Source organism: Stegodyphus dumicola, chromosome X2 (genome assembly GCF_044657685.1).
Source record: "Stegodyphus dumicola isolate Sdum_Otavi_A_Nest chromosome X2, ASM4465768v1".
Classification (NCBI taxonomy): domain Eukaryota; kingdom Metazoa; phylum Arthropoda; class Arachnida; order Araneae; family Eresidae; genus Stegodyphus; species Stegodyphus dumicola.
The window spans coordinates 200,946,111-200,973,029 of record NC_140781.1 but is presented as its reverse complement, the minus strand read 5'-3'; the positions used below and the strand labels follow the sequence as shown (position 1 = coordinate 200,973,029).

The 26,919-nt window shown below is 36.7% G+C and overlaps 1 protein-coding gene across 1 annotated transcript; it reads left to right on the top strand.

Moving 5' to 3' along the window:
• The first annotated feature begins 2,439 nt into the window (after positions 1 to 2,439).
• On the top strand, positions 2,440 to 25,399 carry LOC146993016 (fasciclin-1-like). The gene is made up of 3 exons (XM_085808839.1): positions 2,440 to 2,474; positions 5,469 to 5,618; positions 25,213 to 25,399. Exons 1-3 carry the CDS (start codon positions 2,440 to 2,442, stop codon positions 25,397 to 25,399), a joined length of 372 nt encoding a protein of 123 aa, XP_085664965.1.
• Positions 25,400 to 26,919: the final 1,520 nt, after the last annotated feature.

Below are 26,919 nucleotides of genomic sequence, written 5' to 3'. Positions count from 1 at the left end.
TCGCCTTTTCGGAGTGCCCGACAGAAACAAGAGAAATCCTGTCGCTGCAATATTTCATCGACGGCATCCGGGATCCTGAAATACAGAAAGCTCTTCGAATGGCAGATGTAAAGGACATAAAAAGCGCTCTGCTGTACGCCATGAAGTTCGAGGCAGCCCAGCAAGCAACTAATAGAGATCGCTACCCAGTTAGAGCTGTGCGAGTCCATGAGCCAGTGGATCAACTGATGGCTCGTTTAGATGATTTAGCCAGACAAGTCGACGCTTTGATACGGAGTAGGAGGGAGAAGGAAGTGGCTCTAAGGTGTTGGAGATGTGGTAGTGAAGGTCACCTAAGACGGAATTGCAGAACACCCCAGGGTACGGAATATAAAGCAGATGATTTTACCAGACAAGTCAGTGGCTTGAGACGGAACATAAGTGAAAAGAAACTAATTCTAAAATGCTGGAACTGCGGAGTTGAAGGCCACATACGAAGAAATTGCAGAACATCCCGAGGTACGGAAAATAAGACCATTTCCCAGCAACGACGCAGTAAACAAATTAGTGACCATATCGAGGAACGGAGGTTGTCAGATAATGAAAAACCTTGTTTTAAAGCGCTTAAAATTTATACAGTGAGTGGCAACAGTAACGGAATGTCCATTAATGGGAATATCGATGGAGTTCCTTGCGATATGATCATTGACACAGGAGCTAATGTTACCATCATTAGGAAAGATTTCGCTGAACAGTTTAAAGATAAACTTATTTGGACGCCATCCTGTGTTACCCTTCAGACTGCGTCTGGTGATAAGATCGACATAACTGGGAAGTTAAACGTGAAAATCACATTTGGAAGTGCCGCCTACCATCACACGGCATATGTGGCGGATATTACAGATCCATGCATACTCGGATTGGATTTTTTAAGGAAATACAATTTTTCCTTAGACTTGAAAAACAACAAACTGCTTTCAGGATCTGAAGACATGACTATTCATCCTAAGAAGGGATCTTCACCTGGAAATGCCGACGCTTTGCCCGAAAGAACCAGCTCGAGAAACAGCCGAAATCATGCTAGGGTCGAAAAGAAACACCAGACTACCAGCTATTCTCCATCTCATATGCTCTTCGGTCGAGACCTTCGTCTGCCTTGTGACCGCCTGTTTCATCGCCGTACGGATGCGCCTTCATCGCCTGAGGAACACATCCAAGATGTCAAGGCCCGTTTTGAAGTGATGCACCGTTCCGCACGAAAGCGAGTGAACTTGGCGACGGAGAAAGTGAAGACCAGATACAACGCGAGAGCTACTGGACATAGATTCAACAAAGAGACAAGGTGTGGTTGTGGAACCCGATCCGGCGAAAAGGAGTCAGGCCTGAATTACAGTCACCTTGGGATGGGCCGTACACAGTCCTAAACAGGCTGAATGACGTCGTGGTTCGGATTCGTAAGTCTTCGAACTCTAAACCTAAAGTCGTTCATTACGACAGGTTAGCTCATTACTATGGCCATAGTACATAATGTAAATAATTGTAAATAGTATAAGACCATGGTCCATTTTGTTTTTAAATGTGTATTTGATTTGTATTTGATAGCATTTGATTTGTTTTTTTGTATTGCATTTATTGTTCATGTTGTTTATTATTGTAATGAAATGCTTATTAATGCATTTATGCCACAGTTGTAAGTTTAGCTTCCTGTCCAGGGATTATACTGCCCGGGACGTGCAGTCCTTGGGAAGGGGGCAGTGTTACGAATTTGGTATTTAAAAAGCTAATGTTAGTTCAATTATAAATTAAATGGTTTTATTTCTCGCGCAGTGCAGCGCGTGACGAATATTAAAAGAAAGCTAAGCCGGAAAATTGAAAATACAAGAGCGCGTGCATTAAATAAATAAATATCTTTTTTTGATTTCGAGAAAGTGCTGGAAAATTCTAGCGCGTGATTTTAAAATCTTATAAAAGGAGGAAAACATCTCAGTTTGTAGGAGTTGCTTAGTTTGTTGTTGTTTAGAAAACTACTGTTGTTGATTGTAGCGAATTCGCGGATTAGCGTTCTTTAGCTGTTTTGAATTACGTTCTATTGGATATTTGAGTAGTTAAAAGATAACTACTGTGAGATATTGTAATACTGCATGATAATTTGAGAAAATTTAAGCATTTTTGTTGTGATAATAGTAAATTTTTGTTCATTTTTCATCGGACTTGTGCATTCATTTCGTAACGAACCCGTACGCACGCAACAATATGTTATAACCGACCTATATACAAATTTTCAACGTTCCGAGGCTTCTCGTTTTTGAGTTATGCGACATACATATATACATACGTACGTACGTACGTCAAATCTTCTCTGAGGTTAATTTTTTACTGTAGCGCTAAACTACTGCCTGCCTTCATAAACTATCATAGGACCTTATTTGCGTCTATGAAATGCATGCGTAGATACTAAACATGGTAGGTACTAAACCTGGTTGTCTCTTTACGAGGTAAGACACCTTACATAAAAGGCTAATGTTTCACCAACCTAGGAACCAAGTAAGCGTGAAGTGAAAGCGAGTTTTTCCCTCCTTATTTTATTTTATTTTGTTTGTTTTAGAACATTTAGATTTTAGCAGTTTATTCACTCTTTTCCACAATTTTGCATTGTCCGTTTGAGTTTGCTCCTAGACATTCAATTGTTTGTAAAATCTAACGCCCGTGTATTCCAATTTGTTGCACTAAGTTTGTTGCACTAATCCTTCCATGTGTCGGCATCGAAACACATAGCGGTTGGGCTTGTCCAATAGCCCCATATTTACAGCTGTCAGTGTCTGCCCAGTTAAAACATTTCAAATGACTTGCAAATGCCCCTTGTCACATGAAAAAGTGGATCATATAACCGTCTTTTATGCTTAGGTCCATATATATAGCTGAAGTTTGATTCCTGTTGAAGAATAATCCTACCTCTTATGTAAAATTTCCATCATTGTTATTTTCGTTATTCGCTCACATACGGAACTGGGATCTATTCTCCTCCTCTGATAAGTTAGGATTGTTGGCAGCGGATTTAGCTACCTTATCTGCCTTCTCATTTCCAAGAATTCCAACATGTGCGGGAACCCAACAGAGAAGGGGTCTGTTAGGGAAAGGTATTCTAACGTCATTCAGCAATGCTGCTCTGCTGATCAATTCCTTGAAGACATGAGACACTGAATATTCTGGTTCTGGGTGTTAAATTGTTAAGAAAATAAACAACTATATTGTTCTGCTAGGAAAAGATATTCCCAAAAGTATGCTTCTAATGTCGTTCACCAATTTCGCTCGTGTGATGAATTCCTTGAAGACTAGAGGCACTTAATATTCTGGTTCTAGGTTTTAAATTGTTGAGAAAATAAACATTTATAGGGTTCTGTTAGGGAAAGATATTCCCAGAAGTATGCTTCTATCTTCATTCACCTATGCCGCTCTGTTGATCAGTTCCTTGAATACTAGAGTCACTGAATATTCTAGTTCTGTTAAATAACAACTGCTGCTTACTAAATAACAACAACTGCAAAATTAACGATTGCTGGTACCTCCCGTGTTGTTGTCATTTAGTCGTCTAGACCAGACATGGTAGACAGTTTGGTTATTCATTATATAATATCCGCATTCAGAGCTATCTGCGTATATATTCAGATAGGTTCAATAAAGAATGTTGTACGCTAGAGTGTTGCTTCGGATCATGATGAAGTAATCACCTCATCGTGATCCGAAGTAGTTGCGTGTCCAAGAGTAACAGGTCAATGATCCTTTTAGTCCATAGCGTAATAATTCATAATCCACGAAGTGCATTCTTATAATTCTTGCAATCCGTGTCAGAGCTGCTTCCCTTATGACTACTAGATCCAGGGGAGGAAATCCTTACAAAACTTGTAAGGCGTCAGTAAAGGCGGTTCACTATTTACGAGACCAAAGAGGATTTATGTCCTTAGGATCAAAAGTAGCAGCTTCCTCCCATGGCTCGTACGTCTAGATCCCCAGACAGAGGCTCCATATAAGTTTACTTTCTGTGTTATGATTCGATAGCAGACCTTTCATCATCTCCAGAGAAAAATCTCAGTTAATGCCTGTGATCGTTTTCAGAATATTGATTAAAGAAACCACACTCTGTTTGATATTCTTGATATATGGTGCCAGCTGCACTTATGTAAAACCACGAAAACGCTCAAGAAGTCAGCCAGTTCTTCCGTAACCGAACCCAGGCAGAACCACAAGCGTTCAGCGACTTAACCACTCGGCCGCTTTTAAAGACAAATATTTTGTATAATTATATATGTGAATGATACTTACTTACATTCTTAAAAGGTGTTTTGCGCCAACGTAAAAACGCAAACTACTTCTTCAATGACTCGACAGCCCTAGGTGGGCCCTGGTCTTCTCCAGACTTCTCTGTTTTCGTCAACTGTTTTTGAGGTTTAATCTTTAAAATATTAATATTTTCTTCAGCACAATCAATCTATCTTAGCGGGGGTCTTCCCGAAAGTCCATTTCCCATGGGCTTTGACAAAAAGATTTTCTTGCAGCAACAATCTTCATTCATTCTAGCCAGATGGCCAGCCCGTTTAAGTGTCAGTAATTTGACAAATTTTACAATATCAGGTTGTTTGTAAATTGTATACAGAGTTATAAATTAGATCTTTTCTTTTTCTCCATGATCCATTCACTTGGACCCCATCAAGAATGCAATGTAAGATCTTTGGCTCAAAACTTCCCAGAGCTTCCTCGTCACGTGAAGTCAATGCCCAACTCTCTGACGCACAAGTCAAGACAGATCTTAAAAGACTTCTGTCAAGAAGCAACTTAATTTTTAATTTAAGAAAGCTAGATTTTAAATAACTCTTGAGGACATAAAATCAGCTATTTGCAGCAATTATGTTTTTACATATCCATTTCCGTTCCCAAATAAGTAAAACTGTTAACTTTTTCAAATTTATAATTGCCAATTTTTAAGTGACTAAGTTGTAAGTCAGACGTTAAGCAAGGTAAATATTTAGTTTTATTTTCGTTTACAAATTCATTTTAGCACTTTGTTCCATTGCCATAAATGCCTGCTTGAGAGCGGGTGCGGTTCGGGAAATAATGCCAATGTCTTAAGCCAGTATTTGAACTGAATAAAAAAGTTTCCTGTAATATTGATCTTTGAGTTTCTAATAACTTTTCCGAGTTCTTCCCTTTTCCCACTGCATCCCCTTGTCGCAACCCATTTTTTACCTAAAGCTGTTCTGTGTAATCACCTTGCAGGCGTACTTGAATTATGGTTTCTTTGAGACTCAAGGCTACAAGTAAAAAAGATATTTCTGGAATTTTCAATTCATGCATAGCTTTTATGAGAAGTTCTAAAATCGGTAAAAAGATTATGATTCCAAATTCTCTATATTTTTCAAGGATCTGTTTTATGTTGAACATTCGCTCACTTGTAGATAAAAAAGCATGCAATGACTGTTCATTTTTCCCCATAGCTCTGACAGTGGATGGAGTGGGCATCAAAGCCGCAGAAGTGCAAGCGGATATCGGAGCCATCGACGGTATGGTGCACATAATCTACAGAGACTTTTAGGAATGCCCTATCAAACCGTCTTCTTAAAACTGCAGTCGGATCCAGATCTCAGGTAAGTTTTCCTTTTGAAGTGAATGCGAACATGCAATTAAGATCTAGAGGCCTTCATGGAATCGAAAGCTAAAGTGCCTCCCAGCCTGTTAGCGTTCCTGACTGCCATGTCGAAGGGTCCGGGTTCGAATCCCCGAGAAGGCATGGGTGGTTGTAAATATATAGTGTCCGTGCGGCACCGGGACACACTAAATATGCGTCGAGCCGAAAGTTCTCTCCAGAGGTTCTTGGAAGGAGAAGAGGGGTGGGAGACCCTCAGACCTCCCCTCCCCCGGGTTGCTCTCCATCAAAATTGAGAGACAAACTGAGCTAACTCGCACCTGTAAGGTGCTCAAGGCTGTTGCCAACGACAAGGGTAAACTTACGTTCCTTACCACGAGAAATTTCGTGGGCTTGGGCTGACTGTAGATCAGACAAGTGAACATTAGCAATAACAAAAAAGCTAAAGTGTGCCTGAATATGCGAACTACGCATGACTACTCAGATAATTATTCTTTAAGATTTTCGGTTACAACAGCCTCCGGTTAATGCTAATGTTAATGTTATCATTCCGATATTGTTATCGAATTGCCGAAATCCTGCTCATTTGTATACGGAAGACACATCGCTTATTTTAATCAATATTTTGGTTATTAAAATTTTTCGGAATGGATGTTTTAAAATGAAGTAAAATCACCAAACAAGTTCGATAGAAATTGTCATGGATAGAAGTATGTTGCTAAATAAACTGTTAAGTCGCCAGGCAGCTTCGTTTTGATTTACCATGTGCAATGCAGTTCGTTTTCTAATATTTAAGAAGATCTATTGCAGGGGTTCTCAACCGGTGATACGCGTACCACTGGTGGTACGCAAGAGAAAAATAGGCGGTACGCAAAGAAATAAAGTATTTTTAAATATTAAATTCAAAAATCAAAACACAAACATTCTAATTGAGTTTTTTCTTTAACACTGGTAAATTTGTGCGATCGGAGCTTTGTTCAAGAGTGGTGGTGGTAGTAGTACTTTGTGGCAGTGGTACTATAGTTTTTCAATTTTTCTTTAGATGGTATGCATTAGTCAAAAGTTTGAGAACCGCTGATCTATTGGATTACTCAGAATAAGGAAACGGAATTCTAGATGACCTTGTTTTACGTGCCGAAATATCTGAAAACTGTGTTTCTTTTTACTTCCCTGTACGAGGTAAAAGAAGTATTGTAATCACGAAAAATTCCGGGTACCATATTTTAAAAAATGCAATTTTGAGATGTGTTTGCGTGACATAAACGTCGGTACTTAATGACATAATTCGTTTTTCTCAAAAGAATTATGAAAATGATTTAAAATGGATTCAGAAGATACTTTTTTCTTGCCGTCTGTACGTAGGTACGTATGTATTTATGTATCTCGTAGAACTCAAAAACCAATAACCTTAGAAAGTTGCAATTTTGTATACAGGACAGTTATAACATATAGTTGTCCACCTCCTATTTCGGTTGCAAACGGCCGAACCAAACATATTGAAATACATATAATATACCCACTCTGTTACTCGGATCAGTGGGCTCAGTTGTTTTTATTCTTATATGTTGGTAAATTGTACATTTTTGCATTAAAAATGATTGAATTATGTTATTCTTATCTTGCGGTTAAGCTTTTTATGCCTTTAGTAAATCTGCATGAAAGATTTGTAGGATTATCAAAAATTTAAAAGTTGTTTAAGTGCTGCTAAGAATATTTTTTTAACCTTAGCAGCCATATTTGTTTCCATTTGAAACTTAGCAGAACAGTGAATTAAGTCTTTCTGCACCTTTAGTGTCTTTTTGCCGAGTGTCACCGGAAAGAAACTTTTCCTTTTGTGCACCGAAAAATCTGCCTGCCTTTTTGCCGAATTGCTTGCTTTTGCGTAGAAACTTTAATTTTAATTGTAAAAACTGTCTTTTTAATTGTTTTAACTGTATTTGGTGTTTTATGTTTTTCTATATCTTTCAATTTTTAATGAAGATATTATGAGTTTTAATGTATTTTTTCCTTGTCGCGAAGAAAGAACTGAATTAATTTAATGAGAAATTTATTTTTAATGAAATTCGAATAAATAAGTTTAAATTAAATGAAGGAAAAAATGAGTATAATATAATATTTTGCGCAAGGAAGTCATGTGGTGTACAAATCAGATTTTTTGACATTCTATATACTATAGCTAGAAATTTTGTGGAATTCAGTTTGCTGCTCGATAGGGTAAGTTGCTGGAATAAAGTCTTCTGATGTTGAATAGAAAATTTGACTTGTAGAATTTCCTATTTCTTTTAGAACAGATTTCATTCAAGTGATATTTAGTCTATAGATTATGGAGTATATTATAACGAAATAACACACACATTTACAGAGGCTGTTCGCACATTTTTTAGACGTTTTTGGTAAGCGGTAATAAAAATCGTTTGCTGCAAAAGAAGTAATTGCATTTGTACTATGTTTTTAAAAGTCGAAATTATCGTCTGTGGCTTGAAATTTTGTTTTTATTCAAAATGGCGAATTTAACAAAGCAGTGGTTCGAAGGCTACATTTACGCTCTTTCCGAAGAGAAATATACATGCTCCGTTATCCAAAAACGATGTGAGAGTCATGGTTTTGCGATATCTAAAGCGTAGATAGGTAATATCATCAACAAGAAAGGAAAAAAACGTCAAATTGGAGCCTCAGGTGGGACAAAAATTCCAAACAAGTATCCAAGGAAAAAACGGACATCTTCAACTATTGGAAAGGTACGTTGTTTAATGTTAAAAGAAAATCCCCCTAGTCAAAGGACAGCTGCAAAATCATTAAAATGCTCAGTGTCCACTCTAAACAAAATGATAAACGTTGATTTAAATCTTAAGAAAGCGAAAAAACTCAATGTGCATCGTCTTCTTCCAAAGCATATCGCTCAACACAGGACACGCTGCAGAATTCTATATGAGAAACACTTATCCAAAGAAAAATGGAAAACAATTGTCACACTAGATGAAGCATGGGTGTATTTAAATAATTGTAACCAAAAAAAAAAAAAAAGAGCCATTTATTATCATAAAAGGGGAGGAAAAAATTTAAGTACATGGTTCAAAGAAATGCAAAAAAATGCCAAGATTAACTCCAAATACTATCAGGAACATATTTCATCGCCAAGTTTTCTGAATGAAATACCATCGCTTTACCCACATTGCCATCAATCTGTGAGACTCCATCAGGACAAGCTAGCAGTCACACATCAAAATCCACTGTAAATTTCCCAAAAGAAATGCAACAAAAAACTGGTATCAAGACCATACCCTTCACTGATATCCCTACTAAATCTCCCGATGTGTCACCTATGGATGTTTGTGCTTTGGGACTTTTAAAAACTTCATTATCCAAACGTTGTCCCAAAACCCTAACAGTACTCTGGAAAGCTGTTCGGGAGGAATGGGATAGAATATCTCTTCTGCCACTTGAAAAGGCATTATTATCCTGGAAATGGCGGTGTCGAAAGATAATTCAGAATAAGGGATGTCAAATATAACATTTAAAACACAAGAATTTTATGTAATTTAGTTTTGTGAATACAATATACATCGTCTAAAAAATGTGTGAACAGCCTCTGTATTATTCCTTGCAGCCTGCTGTAATTTAATATGATAGATTCTGCATTATTTAGCATTTTCTTGTTTAAATTTGTGTACTATTCCTATCCATTTTAAAACATCCATGGAAGAATTTACACTATAGAATAAGAAATTTATCACTGTATCAGTACTACAGATTTTAACGTTGTAGGGGATATAAGCTGATAAATCAAATTCTCAATTTTTCTTTCAGTTGATGGAAAATTCCGTCATGTGATATAGCCTTGAAAAGGGCGTTATATACACAGAAATTTGAACATCTAATACGTTTGGGTTACATAAATGTATGATGCTTTTATATATCTGAAAATAAAGCATATTTTCGAAAATATGCTCTCTGGTTCATAAATACTGCGCGTATTTAATCCAAATTTTACATGGATTGATATCTGAAGACGTTTGCTGTTATTTAGTACATTTTCAAGTTAAAGTTAATTTGAAAATGTGGAAACCATCTAGAGATTTGCTAATGAGTTTTTAATGTGCTTTTCTAAATTTTTCTTTAATGGCGTTACATCCTTATTTCGGTCAACGAGCATGTCCCACACTTTTAGGTTTTCGAAACAAAAAGTGGCATTGATTACTCTTCAGTTGCTGTCTTTACTTTTAACTGTATAAAAGTCTTTTATTTTCAATTCGTCATTTCCGCACCAATTTAATCGTTCAGGCATTAAGCGTTCGCAGCATTTCCAAAACTAACTCGTTCATTTCGTTTCTGAATGAGAAAGTGGTAAAATATCGCGAATTCAAACCAGTTTGGTTGAAAGGTTTCGCTATATACGCATAAGTAACTGTGTCCACCATCTCAGAAGCTTATCATGCTAATTATTTTTCTTTTACAAGCTGAAATATAGTTATTGCATTTTAGTATTTTCAGACCTACTTTTTTATGGAAACGTGTATACACTAGAACAGGGCTTCTTTTTTTCAATCGAGGCCCCTTTTTACCACTGAGATTTGTTTCGCGCCAGAGATATTTAATATAACGAAATTAGATATGTACACCATATAACTTCCTTGTACGGAATATTAAGTTATACGCAATTTTCCTTCATTTCATTTAAACATATTGGATTGAATTAAATCTAATTCGTCGATAGCGCACAAACTACAAACCAAATGCACTCTTTAAAATTCACTATATTTGTTTATCATAGTGACACTCTGACGCTAGGTTCATTAGCAGCGTTAGATCTCATTCATTTTATAACTCAGAATGCACAAAAATTATATCATCTGAAGCATTATCTAATCGTTGCCACATGTTTTATTTAAATGCTATGATAAATATAAAACGATGTATAAAAGAAATTAGGCAAAGAAGCAAAAAAATTTAAACAGTTTTTCACAGACGATTAAGTATTTCTCATTCAATTAATTCAGTTCTCACTTCGCGACAAGGCAAAAACACATAAAAAACTAAAAGATCTATATTAAAATTTACCAAATAAATCTTAAACACTTATTTCCTTGAATAAATTCCAGAATGGATTAAGCATGATTTAATTCGCACAAATAAAAGAAGGCATTATTTTTGTTGTTGCTAACTTTAGTTTCTTTAGATTGGCAACAAATCCATTATTCTGCTAAATTTCTAATGTAAGCAAATATGACTGCTTTGGTAAACAAAAATTAGGCTTAGCTGCACCTAAGCGACTTTTAAATTGTTGATAATTCTAAAAATGTTGCATGCGGATTAACGAACATAACACCTTTAACCGGAAGATGATAAGAACAACATAATTCAATCATTTCTAAATTAAAAATTGCACCATTTAGCAACATATAAGAATAAAAAAACTGAGCTCATGGAGCCGAGTAACAAAATGGGTATTTATATACTTTTGGTGAAGTGGATTGCAATCAAAAAGGGAGGTGCACAACTACATGTTATGGCAGTCCTATATACAAAATTTCAACGTTCTAAGGCTACTCAGTTTTGAGTTATGCTAGGTACATACAGACGTACGTACAGACTCCACGAAATATTCTCTTCACAATTCATTTTAAATCAGTTTTATAACTTTTTGGGGAAAAGGAGTCTTTCATTCTATCCGTACGTACAGATGTCACGCAAAAACATCATTAAATTACGTTCTAGCGGTCAAAATGGATATTTTCGTTTAAACTTTTTATGTGAAAATTTTCAGGATTACAATACTTCCTTTTTCTTCGTAAAAAAAAGTAAAACTTTTTTGACTCGAAATTTTTTGCGATTACAATACTTCAATTTTTCTTCGTACAAGAATGTAAATAAGATATAAAAATAAATATCCTCTCGTAAATAGTTTATTTCGTTGTCGATTTACATTTATTAATATCTCTTTTTTTATTAAGCTTACTTGATTCCTTCTTCCAGAATTCAAAATTTAGGTTCATTCGAAATAAAATTCGCCCTTTTTTATGATTTTATTTTTTAAATTTGTATTTTTAAATAAATTTTATAAATTTTTTTGAAAGCATTTTGAATTATGACCTATAAAATATCATCATCATCATCATCATAAAGTAAATGTAATTTTAGACATACCTGCAAAAAATTACAGTTTTCATTCAAAAATTCCTAGTATATATGTGAATATACGTATTGGTGCATTTTAAAATTTGGCATATTTGTTATAAGCGATGATAACGCCAAATGTAGTTTACACACTTTGTTAAATTTATTTGAAATAATGAAAGATGATTTTTTTCCACTTGTGCGCAATGAAAGGAAAGGAAAATAGGTTGCTATAAATTAAGAATTTCGCCAAGTGAATTATCCTTGGCGCAAAATGACAAAATGCGCCAAGATAAATTTTGAAATTTCGTACCAAATTTGACAAATTTACTTTAAGGCATAATTTAAATCGAAGAATCGAAATATGGGAAGAAATAGACATGTCATTTCTGTAGAAGGCCGATTTTGTGATTAAAGGGCCCATCTAATATGTGTGCGTGTGCGTGATTATGGCAAAGCCTCGAAGGCTATCTGCCTACGGGGAGGGATGCCTTCGTGGAGGACTTTCTAAGAGAAACTGGCTCGTATATACGTTACACATGGGGAAAACCACGAAAACGCCCATGCAGCCAGCCCGTTCGCGGGATTCGAACCTCGGACCGAAATACCAGTGTTCAGCGACTTTACCGCTCGGCCGCTAGTGGGCCATCTACCTATATTAGAACAATGCTATATATAAATTCAATATATATCTTAAGTCGCGCTTTCGAGACATCAAAAACGCAATTTGAGTTTCGTCAATCCTCCTAGTAGAACTGGAAATATAGAGCTGTCCGTTTTCTTTTTCGCAGTGTACTTTAATTTAAGTGTCTTCTCTTCCCAGTATTAGCTGGAAAAACGTACAATGAAACAGAATTTGCGGAAAAGCTTAAAAAAAAAAAGTTATAACGCAGCTTTCTGGGGGGGAAAATGCAAAAGTCATTAACAATGATTTATGACTTTAACCATAAAATTTCTCTCTTGTAGCAAGAACGATAAACCATTATTTTGGCCATTATTCTTAAAATTACATTTATGCGTATTTTTTATTTAACTTTCGTAAGCCTAAAATCTTCTAAGGAGTTTAGAGATATGATACTGAATAAGTAAATTTCTTATATTTTTTTATGTTTTTACTTTCGGAAAATGCTCGACTTTTATTGCGCGTCGGAATGAAATGAAAAGCACATTCGTTAAATAACACATTCTGTTAGAAATAAAATAAATATCTTTATCATGCGTTCTTGTTTATTTCTTCTTCTTGTCAGTTTCTTTGTCCCGTACTTAGTGGAATTTCACTTGCCTTCAAAAAAACGTCAACGACACAGAAGTCGAGAAAGAAAGGGCACGAGCGACGGAAGAAAACATGTTTATTATTCTGAGTACAACAAAAACAAAGGAAAAACAACATTGAGAGACAACGATCATCATCAAAGATGACGTTCGATATTACGACCCGGACCGTGATGCAACCGTACGTCGTGCATCTTCCATGCACCAGAGAAGTGAGGCCAGCATTACGATCCGAGGTTGAAATTTCGGAACCCTTCTTTAATGGCGATCGTTTTGTTCTTATTTGTAGGTTTCTTGCTGTTGTAATTATAATAAAACATGTTTTGTCTCTGTCTGTGTCCTTCCTTTTTTGCGTTATGTGTCGTTACTGCCGCGCCAGGAGAGAGTTTCTGACCATGCATTGCTGTGTAATTTCCATTGTGTGGTTGTACTTTGTCTCTCCCGAAAGTTTGTCAACGCTATACTGATACACCTTGTATACATATACAATTATCCAGTACGAGTTAGCAGATAGATTGGCAAAGGCTGCCACTGAAAATCAAATTATTGATTTTGAAGTAAAGACTTCCTTTGACAGTTTGAAATCCTTGTTGAAAAGAAAACGTTTGACTCTTTGACAAGCAAAGTGGATTGACCCAGATTCTAAAGGATGGTTCACATATAATTTAATCTCAACTGTAAGTGACAGAAGATGCCTTAACCAAGCTTTAACTAATCAATGACATTTCCCATTTTATTATCATAGGTTTACTATTAAAAATTGTGCCTGGCTTTGTGGCATGAGTAATGTCGATCTTGAGCACCTGTTATTTAGATGCTCTTCTATAAAAAATATTGTTCCAAAATTTATTCCAGATATTGCTAAATTTAATACTGTAAAGGATCTATGTAAAAATACAGTGACTAAATTGAAATCGTCAAATTTCATAAGATATGTATCTGTAAATGAAACGAATTTATACATTAATTGTGCTTAAAAATTTATCTGTCTATTTTAAGAAAAACTAGGGTGTTTATGATATCCTGTTATTTTATTTCTTTGTATATGTAAGTAACGTGTTATATTTTGTTTTATAAAGTATATAATAATGTGTTTTTTGTTTGTGTAGCTGGTAAATCTCATCAGCTTCTAGACTTTAAGTTCATATTTTAGCTGTTACTTCTATTTAAAGTTATTTGAGGTAGTATGGTGGTTGTTCTGCTGCTTATGGGCCCGATTTTGGCTTTGTTTTAGATTTCAGCGTTTCTTTAATTAATCCTTTCTGGCACCCTACCTTTTAAAGTCGGAGTTTTGATTTAAAAAAAAAGGTAGGCAGTCTAATTAGGCGTAGAGGAGTACACAAGTAAAATTTTGTGAAGATAGTTGGTCTTCCACGTCCAGTGCTAGTGACCTCTCACTTCAAAGCTCTTGCAGACTTGAACTATGTAACCAGATATGGAGGGCAAAAATTGTCACTTATGCAGACCTTACATTTTTTGGATGTTGTCGTCGGATCGGATTCGGGGGAAAATTTTTTGTTCAGTCGCATTCTTCATGAGAGCTAGAATTCTATCGGCAGGGCACTGCTGTCAGAAAGCGTCGGACTCTTCTCTGTTTTCGAAACTACAATTCTCCATTAAAATTTCTTTCTATATTCTCATTCTAGCATTCTCTTTGTAAGGATTATGTTGATTTTATTAACAGTTAAATTTCGAGTTAAAATCCTTTCCCGTCAAATTCTTAACTTCAACTTACTACTTCCGGCTAGGACGTAGTTTTAGAATCACGTCTGAATACATAATGAGGAAGAGCGGTATTTAACCGCGAAGTTCTACTTGCTGAGTTAGAGAGAATCAAAGTTTCGGATTAGCGTGCGTCTGCCTTTTTGGCTACTCTCTCGCAAAGATTTTATTACGTTCGGCCGTACTCAGGCCCTTGATAGCTTCGCAGTCATCTCGTGTTTAAGGGGCACCTGCATTAAAACTTGACAGCTTCTGCTATATATTTATAGTTAAGTTTAGTTTAGTTCAAAGACCGAGTGTTCGGCTTTATTGTAAAACTCCAAGCCGTATTTCTGTTAACTTTTATTTGAATAATAAAGGGTTATTTTACTCTTTTTGCTTGTTGTTTCATCTACATGAACTCAAGCGATTATTCGTTTACTAGTTCTTCAGTTTCTTCACGTTCGACTATAAATTAGCATTTACAAAGTGAGGAACTCTACGTCTTTACTTTCATCGGTGACGCTTCAATCGTTTTACTTTTTTCCACTAGTCTTCTTTAAAAAGAAGCTCCTTCCCCCATTGAAATCGAATGCTGTACTGCATATTTATTCTAGTCGGAGCCCCAAGTAAGACGAGGTGCGATATTTTTTTCATTTAACTATAGATAATTAATTTATTAATTCTTAATTTATTTATTAAATTTTCATTCATATGTATTGAATTTTAATTTCAATCTAATTATCTTAATCATTATCCCAGAAGGGCTATTAACCCATTAACTGCCAAATTTTCTTCATCAATTTTTATTTTATTTCTGTTAGTTTACATCTAAATAATAAGAAAAACATGTTTTTCTCATAAATGCGTCAATATGTTTTCAGAAATTTTAAATTTAAGTCCGATCCCCAAATGGGGATCATGGCTGATACTATCTACTTTTAATGCCAGCGTTCAAAACAGTCTACATGTAATCCAATATTACATTTTCCACATTGTTTTCTTGCATTTGTTTTGCACACTGCACATTTTCTTTGTTTACCATTTTCGGTCCGTTCAATATAATGATTACCAGATGTTCTGATAACAGTAGGAACACGATTAATTGATGCTTTAGTGAAAGAATTCCTTCCACCCTTTTTTGCATCTGAGAGTTCTGAAGATAAAGCAAGATATCTTCTACCAACCATCCTCCTAAAATCTAGCAATGGAATTTTATCATTTGAAATACAATACAGTGCGGGGTGGTTAATGAGTGTTACATCGATGGCATTAGTAAGCAAAGGAAAATGGTATTTTCCTTTGCTTACTTATTATTATTACCCTTATTTATTATTTCCCCCTTATTTCCTTTATTTTTGAACATTCCAATCCATCTTGTCTACTCCACCCATGTATTTGTTATATTCTGATATCAGTTTAGGTTGTGGTATCAGGTTCAATGTTTCTTCTAACCTTCTTCGGAAACATACAATGACCTGACTAGAACAGAGAGCTCACTAAAGCTATGTTCACTAATTGTAGTAAGTAGACAGGATACAGACGAAGGGTATACAAAACCCTTTATTTTTTTTCTTTATATACAATGACTTCCGTACTTCGGAATACAATGACCCTCCACTCGGGGTCTAACTTAAAAGATATCAAAATAAAACTAAACTTTAGAATAAGATTGGCCTTATAATAACAGGAAGCGTATGTAGCACAGAGACTGTGAACACTACAATACGTTTAATTTATCAAGAGGATTAAAACCTCTGGCCTGGAAGGCAAAGTAGCAACTGCGTAACTTCTAAGGTAAGCGGCCTGCTTCGAACTCACGGCTTCCTCTCTTCTGCTTGGCAAAAAGGCCACACTTAAATACTTGGCGTTCGCCAGACAACTTTGCATAAACTCCTTCACGCTTATAATTCTGGCCGGAAGTAGAAAATAAGAAGTGATAGTAAAGATTTAAAATAAAATAAACGTTAGTAAAACTTAAGATCCTTACATACTTCCCGCCAGAGTTAATTAGTTTGAAACTGAGGTCTAAAACGACCTTGTTGAAAACTTTTAGCTCTAGAAACTAACGCGAGGCCAACCTTTTACAGTCATAACTTAGCTAGAAACTAGAAAATTTTAAAAGAAAGAAATTTGTTACAATAGCAGCTCCCGGAATATACAACAATCTTTTTTCTTTTTCATCTGTACTGCATCTAAACAGGAGCTTTATTCAATTCTGGTTCCTTCCAGAGATCTGGAAGGAAAACTAGTTTAATGAAATGTTACAGAATGACATTGAAAATAACATATAGAATATACTTTTCTTAACATTCTTATTTCATTCATGACTATTTTAATTATCTCTCCCCGTGCTCTCTGACATGTGTTGTAAAAACACCAAACACGAATGTGTTTCTGTCTATGTGTTCAACACTTCCTCCTACAATCAAAACACTAACGTGTTAAAATTCAACATACGAGACCTCTTAACACACCCTAATTTCAACTCTAGACCCTGAGGTACTATTCTGAAAGTGGCTAACTCTAAAGTGTAGCGTCAGAGAGCCTAACTACATCATTCAACCTTTAACACATATTCACCATGATTTAATCTTTACAGTCACACGAATAACAAATTTTTAACATTACTTTCACTTTTACCATATCACGGTATTTCTAAACATTCAAAATAACAGTTCACATGTATACAAGAACATATCAAGATGCCGTTAATTTTACACATTTGAAAACATACATTAGTAGTACATTGTTAACTTCTATTCTGTTCAAAGCAAGTGCCAATTCTTTCTACATTGAAATAATACTACATTTCAAAAAGTCTTTCAGACTAAAACTTCTTTCTTGTTAGAATGTTTTAAATAAAATTTATACAATAACTTTTTACAATATTTAAGTTTTTACACAACGCTATTATACATCAACTTTAGTTTTACGCGCGAGTAATTGAAAAACATAATAAGAAAATCGGTCACAACTCATTTCTCGCCCTTTTGGCGATAAAGGTAAACCTCGCATGAGGTAAAACTTCTTGAAATCTGCCACTTGCAGTAAGAATGAAAGATTAACTTAAGTTTGTAAAGTAACATAAAATTTTACTTATCTTTGTAATATTCAGACATCCTTTTCTGGGCCCAGTCTTTAAAGGTGCTGCAGACCGTAGCTTGGTTGATCCTCCTTCTTGTACGGGCTCGCCCTTCAGTGCTTTCCTCTGGAAGCTTCCGTTTTTCACCACTACGGCCACCCTTGAACATCTTCCTTCTGTCCTCTGCTTGTGGTCTTGGCCGTTTGAAGGCAGCTGGTCTTGGTGGAACCGGGAAACTTCTGTCGTGATCCTGCTTGGACCTCGTTGTTGGCCGTTCAAATTTTTCTTGTACTTTTTCCTCCGCCGCTGATGGCCCTTCCGCAGTTCGGCGACTTTTGCTGCGGAGAGTTCTGTCGGATGAGTCAATCTTCCGTTTCACAGCCGGGTTATAGTTGCCGTCCTTTCTCCCGGTCTTTTCCACATACGTCGTCCTTCTCCCTTCTTCATTCTGGGGGTGTTCGTGAACTCTGTTTTTTAGACGGTGGAACGGCTTCTTTTTCTTTGTACCTTCAATTTTTCCGCGGGGCAATTTTCTTTTCACTTGCTTCTGTCTCTCATTGGCTTGCCCTTGTACTTGTCGTTTTCCCACCTCTGGAACTTGTACCTGCGGTGTCTGCCGTACCGGATCCTGCAAAAGATCTGAAAAGATTTGCATTTTATTACGGTCATAGAATGGTTTTATCTGGTCAATGTTTGCGGAACAGGTTTCACCATTTCTTGCCTTTAACACTACAACAGCGTGAGTTATTTTTTCTATAACATATGGTCCTTCAAAGCGTGGAAAAAATTTGGCAGTTTTATCTTCTGGTGCTGAAGAAAGTGAATGCTTAATTTTTAGTACTTCATCCCCTACTTTATAAGTTACTCCCCGTCGTTTCAAGTCATAATACAATTTTTGTTTTCTTTGTGCTACTTCCGTATTCTTTTTTGCTTCTTTTATTAGTTTTTCTATATCACCCATTTTAAATTCTGGGGCTCTTTGTTGCACGTAAAATAGTTTATCTAACGGTGTTATAACCTTTCTGCCTAGAAATAACTCAGCAGGAGTTTTGCCCGTTGTATCATGTTTTGCGGTCCTAAGGGCGAAAGCAAATTCATTGACATAGTTATCCCAGCTTTTATGAAAATTTTTAACATAACTACGGATAATTTTCACTATATTTCTGTTGACCCGTTCCGCTATATTTGATTGCGGCCGATACGGGACCATTTTTAAATGACGTATGCCCAGTTTTTGGCACATGTCTTCAAATATATTACTTACAAATTGAGGACCATTATCCGATATAACTTTTAGGGGCGCCCCGTATTTTAAAATATATTTATTTAAAATAGAATCGGTAACTAATTTCGCGGAGGCTCGTTTTAAGGGAACAATTTCGGTCCATTTACTAAAATGATCAACTATAACAAGGAGATAGCGACTTTTGTTTAACTGACTTTTTGGGAAAGGGCCCAATAAATCGATGCCGATTATTTCATTTGGAAATTCGGATTTAATACAATTTAGAAACCCGGCCGGGCGGAAATTAACATAATTAACGGCTTGACATGTTGGGCAGGACTGGACATACGCCCTTGTTAACTTTTGCAGTTCAGGAAAGTAGACTGCCTCGCGTACGCGTTGAGTAGTTTTTCGAATACCAGCATGAGAAGCTAAAGGGCTGTCATGGAGCTCTTGCAGGATATTTAATCTAAGACTAGCTGGGATAACAGGTCGAAATTCGTTGTTGGAATTCGTAGTTTTTGTATAAAATAATAGACCATCTATTAGTTCGTAATGGGCCGCCCTATTTCTTATCGCCACAATATCTTGGTGGCTAAAATTTTCAGGATCCTTCAAATACTCATAAATACTTCCAAACTCAGGATCCTTACCCAGTTCGGTTATTACAGTTTCTCGGGAATTTATTGTACACGCTGTCAGCATTGCAACTTTTACGGTATTACCCTGTTCGTCTAATTTAATTCGTGACAGGGCATCTGCTACGATATTTTCCTTTCCGGGGGTATGCTTGATTACCAGATTATATTCTTGCAGCTTGAGTGCCCATCTTATTAACCTTGGGGATAAATTTTTTCCAGAGTACAATCTAGTTACCGCCGCATGATCAGAATATACTGTTATCGGCGCCTTTCCAAAATAGACTCGGAACTTTTGCACTGCTAACAGAACTGCAAGTGCCTCTCTCTCGGTCGCGGAATAGTTTCTTTGTGTTTGATTTAAAGTTCGGCTAAAAAATGCCACTGGCTGCTGATTTTGCGAAAGTACCGCTCCTACCGCATAATCCGAAGCATCCGCTGAAATTTCTAAATTTTCATCCTTTTCAGGAAATTTCAACACAGGGGCTTGCGTTAATGCTTGTTTTAATTTTTTGAAAGCACTATTGGCTTCGGCCGTCCACGAGAATCTTGCCTTTTTCCTTTTTAATTTTAACAATGGCTCAGCGATAGCCGCAAAATCTTTTATAAAGGACCTATAATATGAACAAAGTCCTAGAAAAGAAGAGAGCTTCTTTGCCGTGTTTGGAGTCGGATACTTTTGTACAGCGATTATTTTTGATTCATCTGTCTCGATCCCTTTTTGCGATATTTTGTAACCTAAATATTTTAATTCAGGGGCTGCAAATTTGCACTTTTCGACATTAACTTTTAGACCGGCCTCATTTAATAAAGAAAACACCTGTCTTAAATCCTGTACATGTTGGTCGAGATTATCACTAGTAATAATGATATCGTCTAAATAGATAAATGTGGACTTTCCGAGAACAGGTCTTAACACAATGTCCATGCATCGCTGAAATGTTGCTGGGGCGCCTGAAAGGCCAAACGGCATTCGCAAAAATAAGTGCCAGACTTGGTTATAAAAGCAGTCTTAGGCACGTCCTCAGGCCTGATCCCTATTTGAAAATAACCATTCGTTAAGTCTAAAGTTGTCATAAATTTGGTTGATTTTATGTTCCTTAAAATTTCTTCTATAATCGGTAACGGATATACCGGATATTTCGTTATGGAATTTAATTTACGGTAATCAATAGCGAATCTCCACCTTTTTGGATGCTCCAAAGGATAATCATTATTTTTCTTACATAAAACCACCGGACTAGCATAACTACTTGAGATAGGCGTTACGATCTTTTTACGTAGCATATCGGTAATATGCCATTCTATAATTTTTTCCTTATTCTTATCGTACCGGTATGGTTTTTGACGAACCGGCAATGCATCTCCGGTGTCAATACTATGGTTAGTAACCTGGGTAAATCCTGGAATATCACTAAATAAGGAAGCAAATTCACTTACCACTTGTCGGATTCTATCTTGCTCGTCATTAGGCAGGTGGTCAAGATTTAACCTCGGCGGTTCAACCTTTTCTACACGCACTGGTTTCATCGTCAGCTTAAGAGACGCTTCATTAAAATCCAGTGTAGCTTGTGCGTCTGAAAGAAAGTCTATTCCTAGTATTAAGTGTGCTTGCAAATTCTTTACTATAAAAAACATCACCTTTACTTGTTCGTCCTTGATACGGATGTATAAAGGTACTTTACCTACGCACTTACATTGTTCTCCTTGCGCCGCTAATACTGTTGTATTATCCGCATTATATATGCGGTATTTGCGAAAATACTTTCTAAAAAAGACTTCTGCCACACAGGAACACTGCGCGCCGGTATCCAGGAGTGCGGTGGCCGGGATATTATTTACCAAGACTTCAATCTTCGGAAGAGTTAAATTTTTCACCATTACTGTATTTAACTTGTAGGAAGAGGGGTTTTCGTGGCCTTCGGATTTCCGCACCCTCTCGTCAGCAGAAATCCGTTTTAGTTTAAATTATTTTTTCTTTCGGTGCTTTCCTTCTTTCTCCACTGGCCTTGAGACTTTTTTCCTGGGTTGCTATTGAACTGTCGACGTTCGCCGGCTGTTTTTGAATGCTCGGGTTTCCTTGCCCACTGATTCGCTTTTTCTCCGTAGCCATGTGCTTGAGTTTGCTGTAGTCTTGGCGTACCAAATTGGTTTCGCTGTTGATATTGGCGTCTTCTTTCGACGTCCGCCGTTCTTCTACTTTCAAACTGGATTGCTAGCTCAAATAATTTTTCCAGTGTAGTCGGATTTCTCAATTCAATAAAGTCTTGCACTTGGGGTAGTAGCCTCGGCAAAATCACTTGAATTATTTCAGGATCCGGACGGTTTCCATACAAGAGCTTGAAAACGTGAATTTTTCTTAAAATAAAACTCGAGAGGTTTTCCATTCTTTGTTGATATATACTGAAAAGTTCTGTTTCTAATTTCGCACGATCCCTTACAACAGGGAAGGCTTTTAGTAGGGCAGTCTTGAAATTTTCGTAGGTATAGGTGGGACTTCCTGCTTGACCCAAGAGACTTCTGCCGATACATTTGAACCAGTTAAGCGCTTGGCCCCTCAAAGCGCTGGTAGCTAAGGTAACTTTTTGAAACTCGTGCACGGGGTAGAGCATGAAGTGGTCATCCAATTTTTCCAAAAAACTGGTTACCTGTGAGTTTCCATTAAACGTTGCTTCTGGTTTCATCGAAGCGCGCATGGTCTGGACAATATACCCAAATCCTTCCAGGGCGGCAGCGGGCATTTCTGGATTCTGAGCTGTTTCTGCAGGCAGCACAGGTTCTTCTTGAAACTCGGCCATGGTTATTCTTCGTCGGGCGCCACTATCAGGTTCAATGTTTCTTCTAACCTTCTTCGGAAACATACAATGACCTGACTAGAACAGAGAGCTTACTAAAGCTATGTTCACTAATTGTAGTAAGTAGACAGGATACAGACGAAGGGTATACAAAACCCTTTATTTTTTTTCTTTATATACAATGACTTCCGTACTTCGGAATACAATGACCCTCCACTCGGGGTCTAACTTAAAAGATATCAAAATAAAACTAAACTCTAATTTAACTTTAGAATAAGATTGGCCTTATAATAACAGGAAGCGTATGTAGCACAGAGACTGTGAACACTACAATACGTTTAATTTATCAAGAGGATTAAAACCTCTGGCCTGGAAGGCAAAGTAGCAACTGCGTAACTTCTAAGGTAAGCGGCCTGCTTCGAACTCACGGCTTCCTCTCTTCTGCTTGGCAAAAAGGCCACACTTAAATACTTGGCGTTCGCCAGACAACTTTGCATAAACTCCTTCACGCTTATAATTCTGGCCGGAAGTAGAAAATAAGAAGTGATAGTAAAGATTTAAAATAAAATAAACGTTAGTAAAACTTAAGATCCTTACAGTGGTACTTGAATATCTTTCTTCTCTGTTCTACTCCATCGCTTCACCTCTGATTTTGGTTCGATAGTTTCATGATTAGACATAAGGCTTACTCAACTGTTGTCATTCCACGTGACAGCTAAAATTTCATTACGGGAATCAAATCTGTAGTCATATGCCCCGCGTTCTTTTTTCCTTATCTCTTTGTCTCTTGCAATAGGGCATTTGTTCATTCTGTTGAATCGAAAAGATCCTGTTGCTCTAACGTCAATGTCCTGCAAATGTTTCATCAGAGAAAATCCTGTGAAAAAATTGTTGAAGTAAACTTTATGAGCATTTGGTGTCTGAAGAATAGATACCATGTGAAGGAAAACAGATGTCCCAAGCCCACTGATGCTTTCATCATCTCCTAATTTCTTTGATTTGCCTTCATACACTTGAGTCTGATAACAATATCCAGTCTGTGAACAACAGATATTGTTTGAATCCAAACCTCCCCTGGCTTACCACGTATAAATTGTTTGAGGTAGTGATGTCCATAGTAACGAACCATTTGTTCGTCAATGCTCAAACTTTCAGAAAACACCCCAAATTGTTGAAATTTGTCATTCAGCTTGTCAATCAATGGGCGAATCTTGAAGAGGTTATCACGTTCACCTAGTGGAATCCTTTCTAAATCGGAGTTGTCACTGATATGTAGGTACCGTTTAATTTCCAGATACCTATTCCGACTCATGCATGCTCTAAAACACGGAATGTTCATGTCTTCATCTTTACACCAATATAATTGTTCTTGCGGAAGTGGATGATAGCCAGTGAAAAGAAGTATTCCAATAATTTTTTAGGCAGTTATTAGAAAGCTGAAATTGATGATTGTTTTTCTGTCTGGCATATATTAAAGACTGCTGGACAATATAGGTCACAGTTTCATTATCTAAAAGTATTTCAAAACACTCTACCGGGGATTTTCCCCTGAGTTTTCTAATGACATCATTTCGCCTTGTCAGAATTTTCATATAATTTCGAGTACTTAGGTTGCTTGTTTTTCCAATTGGAAGTCAATACTTCTTTTCTCTTTTTAGCAGGCGGTAAGCCGGTACCTTTTGTTACTTCATTTGCTGAAGATTCAGTTGCATTCACTAAACCATTTTCCTCAAATCCTGCCACACGGTGAATTTCAACACACCCGTTAACATTAAGTGGTTCTTCATCATCAATTACGTTGCCATCCATGTCCTCATTATCTGAAATCTCATCAACCCGCTCTGGTGGAATTTCAACAATATCTATGAGGCTATTATCGTCGTCATCGTCAGATGCAAAAAAATCATCAGAATTTACAATTTCTCCTATTTCTTTTAAAGAAAGATATCTTTTACGCGACATTCCCTGCAAAAAAAAAAAAAAAAAAAAAAGAAAACAGTTTTTTTTTTTTTTACTATTTTAGTCAGTATCAGCCATGATCCCCAAATGGAAATCGATATATCTAGGTTCATTGTACCCATCCAAATTACAGTATGAGGATAAATAATATATAAATACATTAATTGCTTACCAATGATCAAGGGAAATTCAGTACAACAAAAATAATTGTTCCTAAGCAACTTTTTTGTGCTTTGAAAATAACCGTATTATTTTTCTCGTGAAAAGTAACGAGAGAGCAAGAAAAATAAACTCGTGAGCTCAACGAAAACTTTAAATGTCCGTTTCCCTTTTCAAATTGTTGCCACCAAATAGTATCGCCCTGTGTTATACTTAAAAAAATAAATAGTGAAGAATCTTCATAAATGTATGCTTCTCGCATTGTGATAAAACAACGGTACCTGGAGCCATCCAATTTTGAATAACGTAATCCTCCCCCGAGTATGGGCATCTGGAAACCCTTAATTTGGAATTTGTTTTATTCTGTTTCATATTTTGTCAGATATTAAAGAATTTTTGATTAACAAACACAATGATTTCGAAGCGAGCAATGTACGGGAGGGGACATTTTATCTCCAATACGCGGTATTGTGTATTGGAAATTCTACAGATATGCTCATTGGTTTAAGTGCGAAGAACATGATATTTAATAAATAAAGGTAACAAACAAAGCGTTAAAAATCGCCCCTTCTATAACAAAATAATATAAAATCTGAAAGCTTTCAGAATTTTTTTTTTTTTTTTTTTTTTTTTTTTTTTTTTTTTAGGATTACTTATGAGCTGAGTGAGCAAGACGGTTGGGGTCAAATTCTAAGTGGCAACGACAAACGATTTACATTCTTTGCTCCGAGTGACGATGCATGGATGCAGCTCAGGAGAAATATGCCCACAGTATGCAAGCAACTCACCATGAAAACTTTTCCCTACCATACCAAAAAGGTGCATTCAGTTTAATAATCCTTTTTCCCAGTTATGCTGGTATTTTCCTCTATAAACCTGCATTTCTTTTCAGACATTTTTCTTGGACAACAACAACAACAACAAAAAAAAAAAAAAAAAAAAAAAAAGAATAAATAAATAAATAAAAAAGTCAAATTCTTTGAAACTTATTTTATGTCAAGTATTTAATGTTAAAATTAGCTTTGTTATAAGCTCTTTCTCCCACCTTCTTGGCATGTTTTCGAGGTGTGGTGGTCTGCACGCTGGGCGCCTGCGTATTTCAGAGGTCCGTGCTTCGATTCCAGCCGAAGGGGTTGCTAATTTTTCAATTTCCCATGCTTCCGAAATAACCTAATGTTTCTACAATGTTACCACGAAAATCTTATTATAGGTACAGAGAATTTTACAGGAGTAAAACCTTATCCTAACGTCTGTAAGAGTATATCTGCATACTGCTTTTGCTTAAAGTTTGGGTACTGTTCCGGTTAGACCGGCGTCGGTTAAAAATAAAGTAAAAACAAGAAGAAAATAGTGTTTCAACAACACGCCAAATATCGTGGCTCGAGAATTTAACGTTTGAAGTATCGTGGCTGGAGATTTCTAGCTCTCTTTTGAAATATCATCCCTCGTTTTTTTTGCCATATTTAGCCATTTTTTAATATTGTTACAAAATGTACAGACGCGGTAAGATGGATTCCCCGCAAAGCAGTTTTAGGTTTGCCATAAAGTAGAAAGGTAAAGCAGGATTGCCACATTTGGCGAGAAATGGCCCATTTGGAGACATGCCATGGACGGATGGAGAACATTCTGGAGCAAATTCTTACCGGTTTAGCCCAGAATGTTCTCGAACACAAGCCGAAAACTATATAAACCCTGTTGGTTCGCAGTCAGAGTGTACGCCTCGTCTAGAGGGCGAGTCAGTGTGTCTCGAGTTACTCCGTGCGGAGTCGATCGAGTTGGCAGCTGGCCAGCGAGTGCCGAGTGGGTTGTTGAGTGCATCGAAAAGCCTCTTAGTGTATCGCGGTTAGCGCATCGTGGAGAGAGCGTGTTGAGCTCCGGGATGACTGAACCGAAGAGTCGGGAGCTGTGTTCTGTGTGTCGTCGAGTGCATCGCGAGTTGTAGCGTGGAAAGTCGTGAGAGTACGTGGAGTTCCGAGAACGACCGAGCAGAGTCGGGAGCTGTACTCTGGTGCTTTGCAGTGAAGCTGTCTCCACCGTGATAGTATGATAACCTGAAGGCTGATTGCTCTAGCGAGTTTATAGTAGATCTTCGACGACTGTAACGTGATTTTGGAGCTGTCCTGATTAGTACTGACTAAATAAAGTGTGTTACGATACTTCATCAAGTAGCATTGTCATTATTCACTCCAAAATCTACTAACCCCCTACGAACGGGAAGGAAGAAAATAACCTTACAACTGGTCTCAGAGGAAAAACGGAACAGTATTGATGACACTGTAGTATTGAACACATGATGGATTACACTATTTGGCAATTACCTAATGACCCAAATTCCGTCATAAAATTCTTTCAGG

Coding starts and splice junctions, on each gene's coding strand:
- LOC146993016 (XM_085808839.1), top strand. CDS start 2,440: ATGGTAGGTACTAAACCTGGTTGTCTCTTTACGAG. Junction 2,475..5,468: donor CCTGGTTGTCTCTTTACGAG/GTAAGACACCTT, acceptor TTTTCCCCATAG/CTCTGACAGTGGATGGAGTG. Junction 5,619..25,212: donor CAGTCGGATCCAGATCTCAG/GTAAGTTTTCCT, acceptor TTTTTTTTTTAG/GATTACTTATGAGCTGAGTG.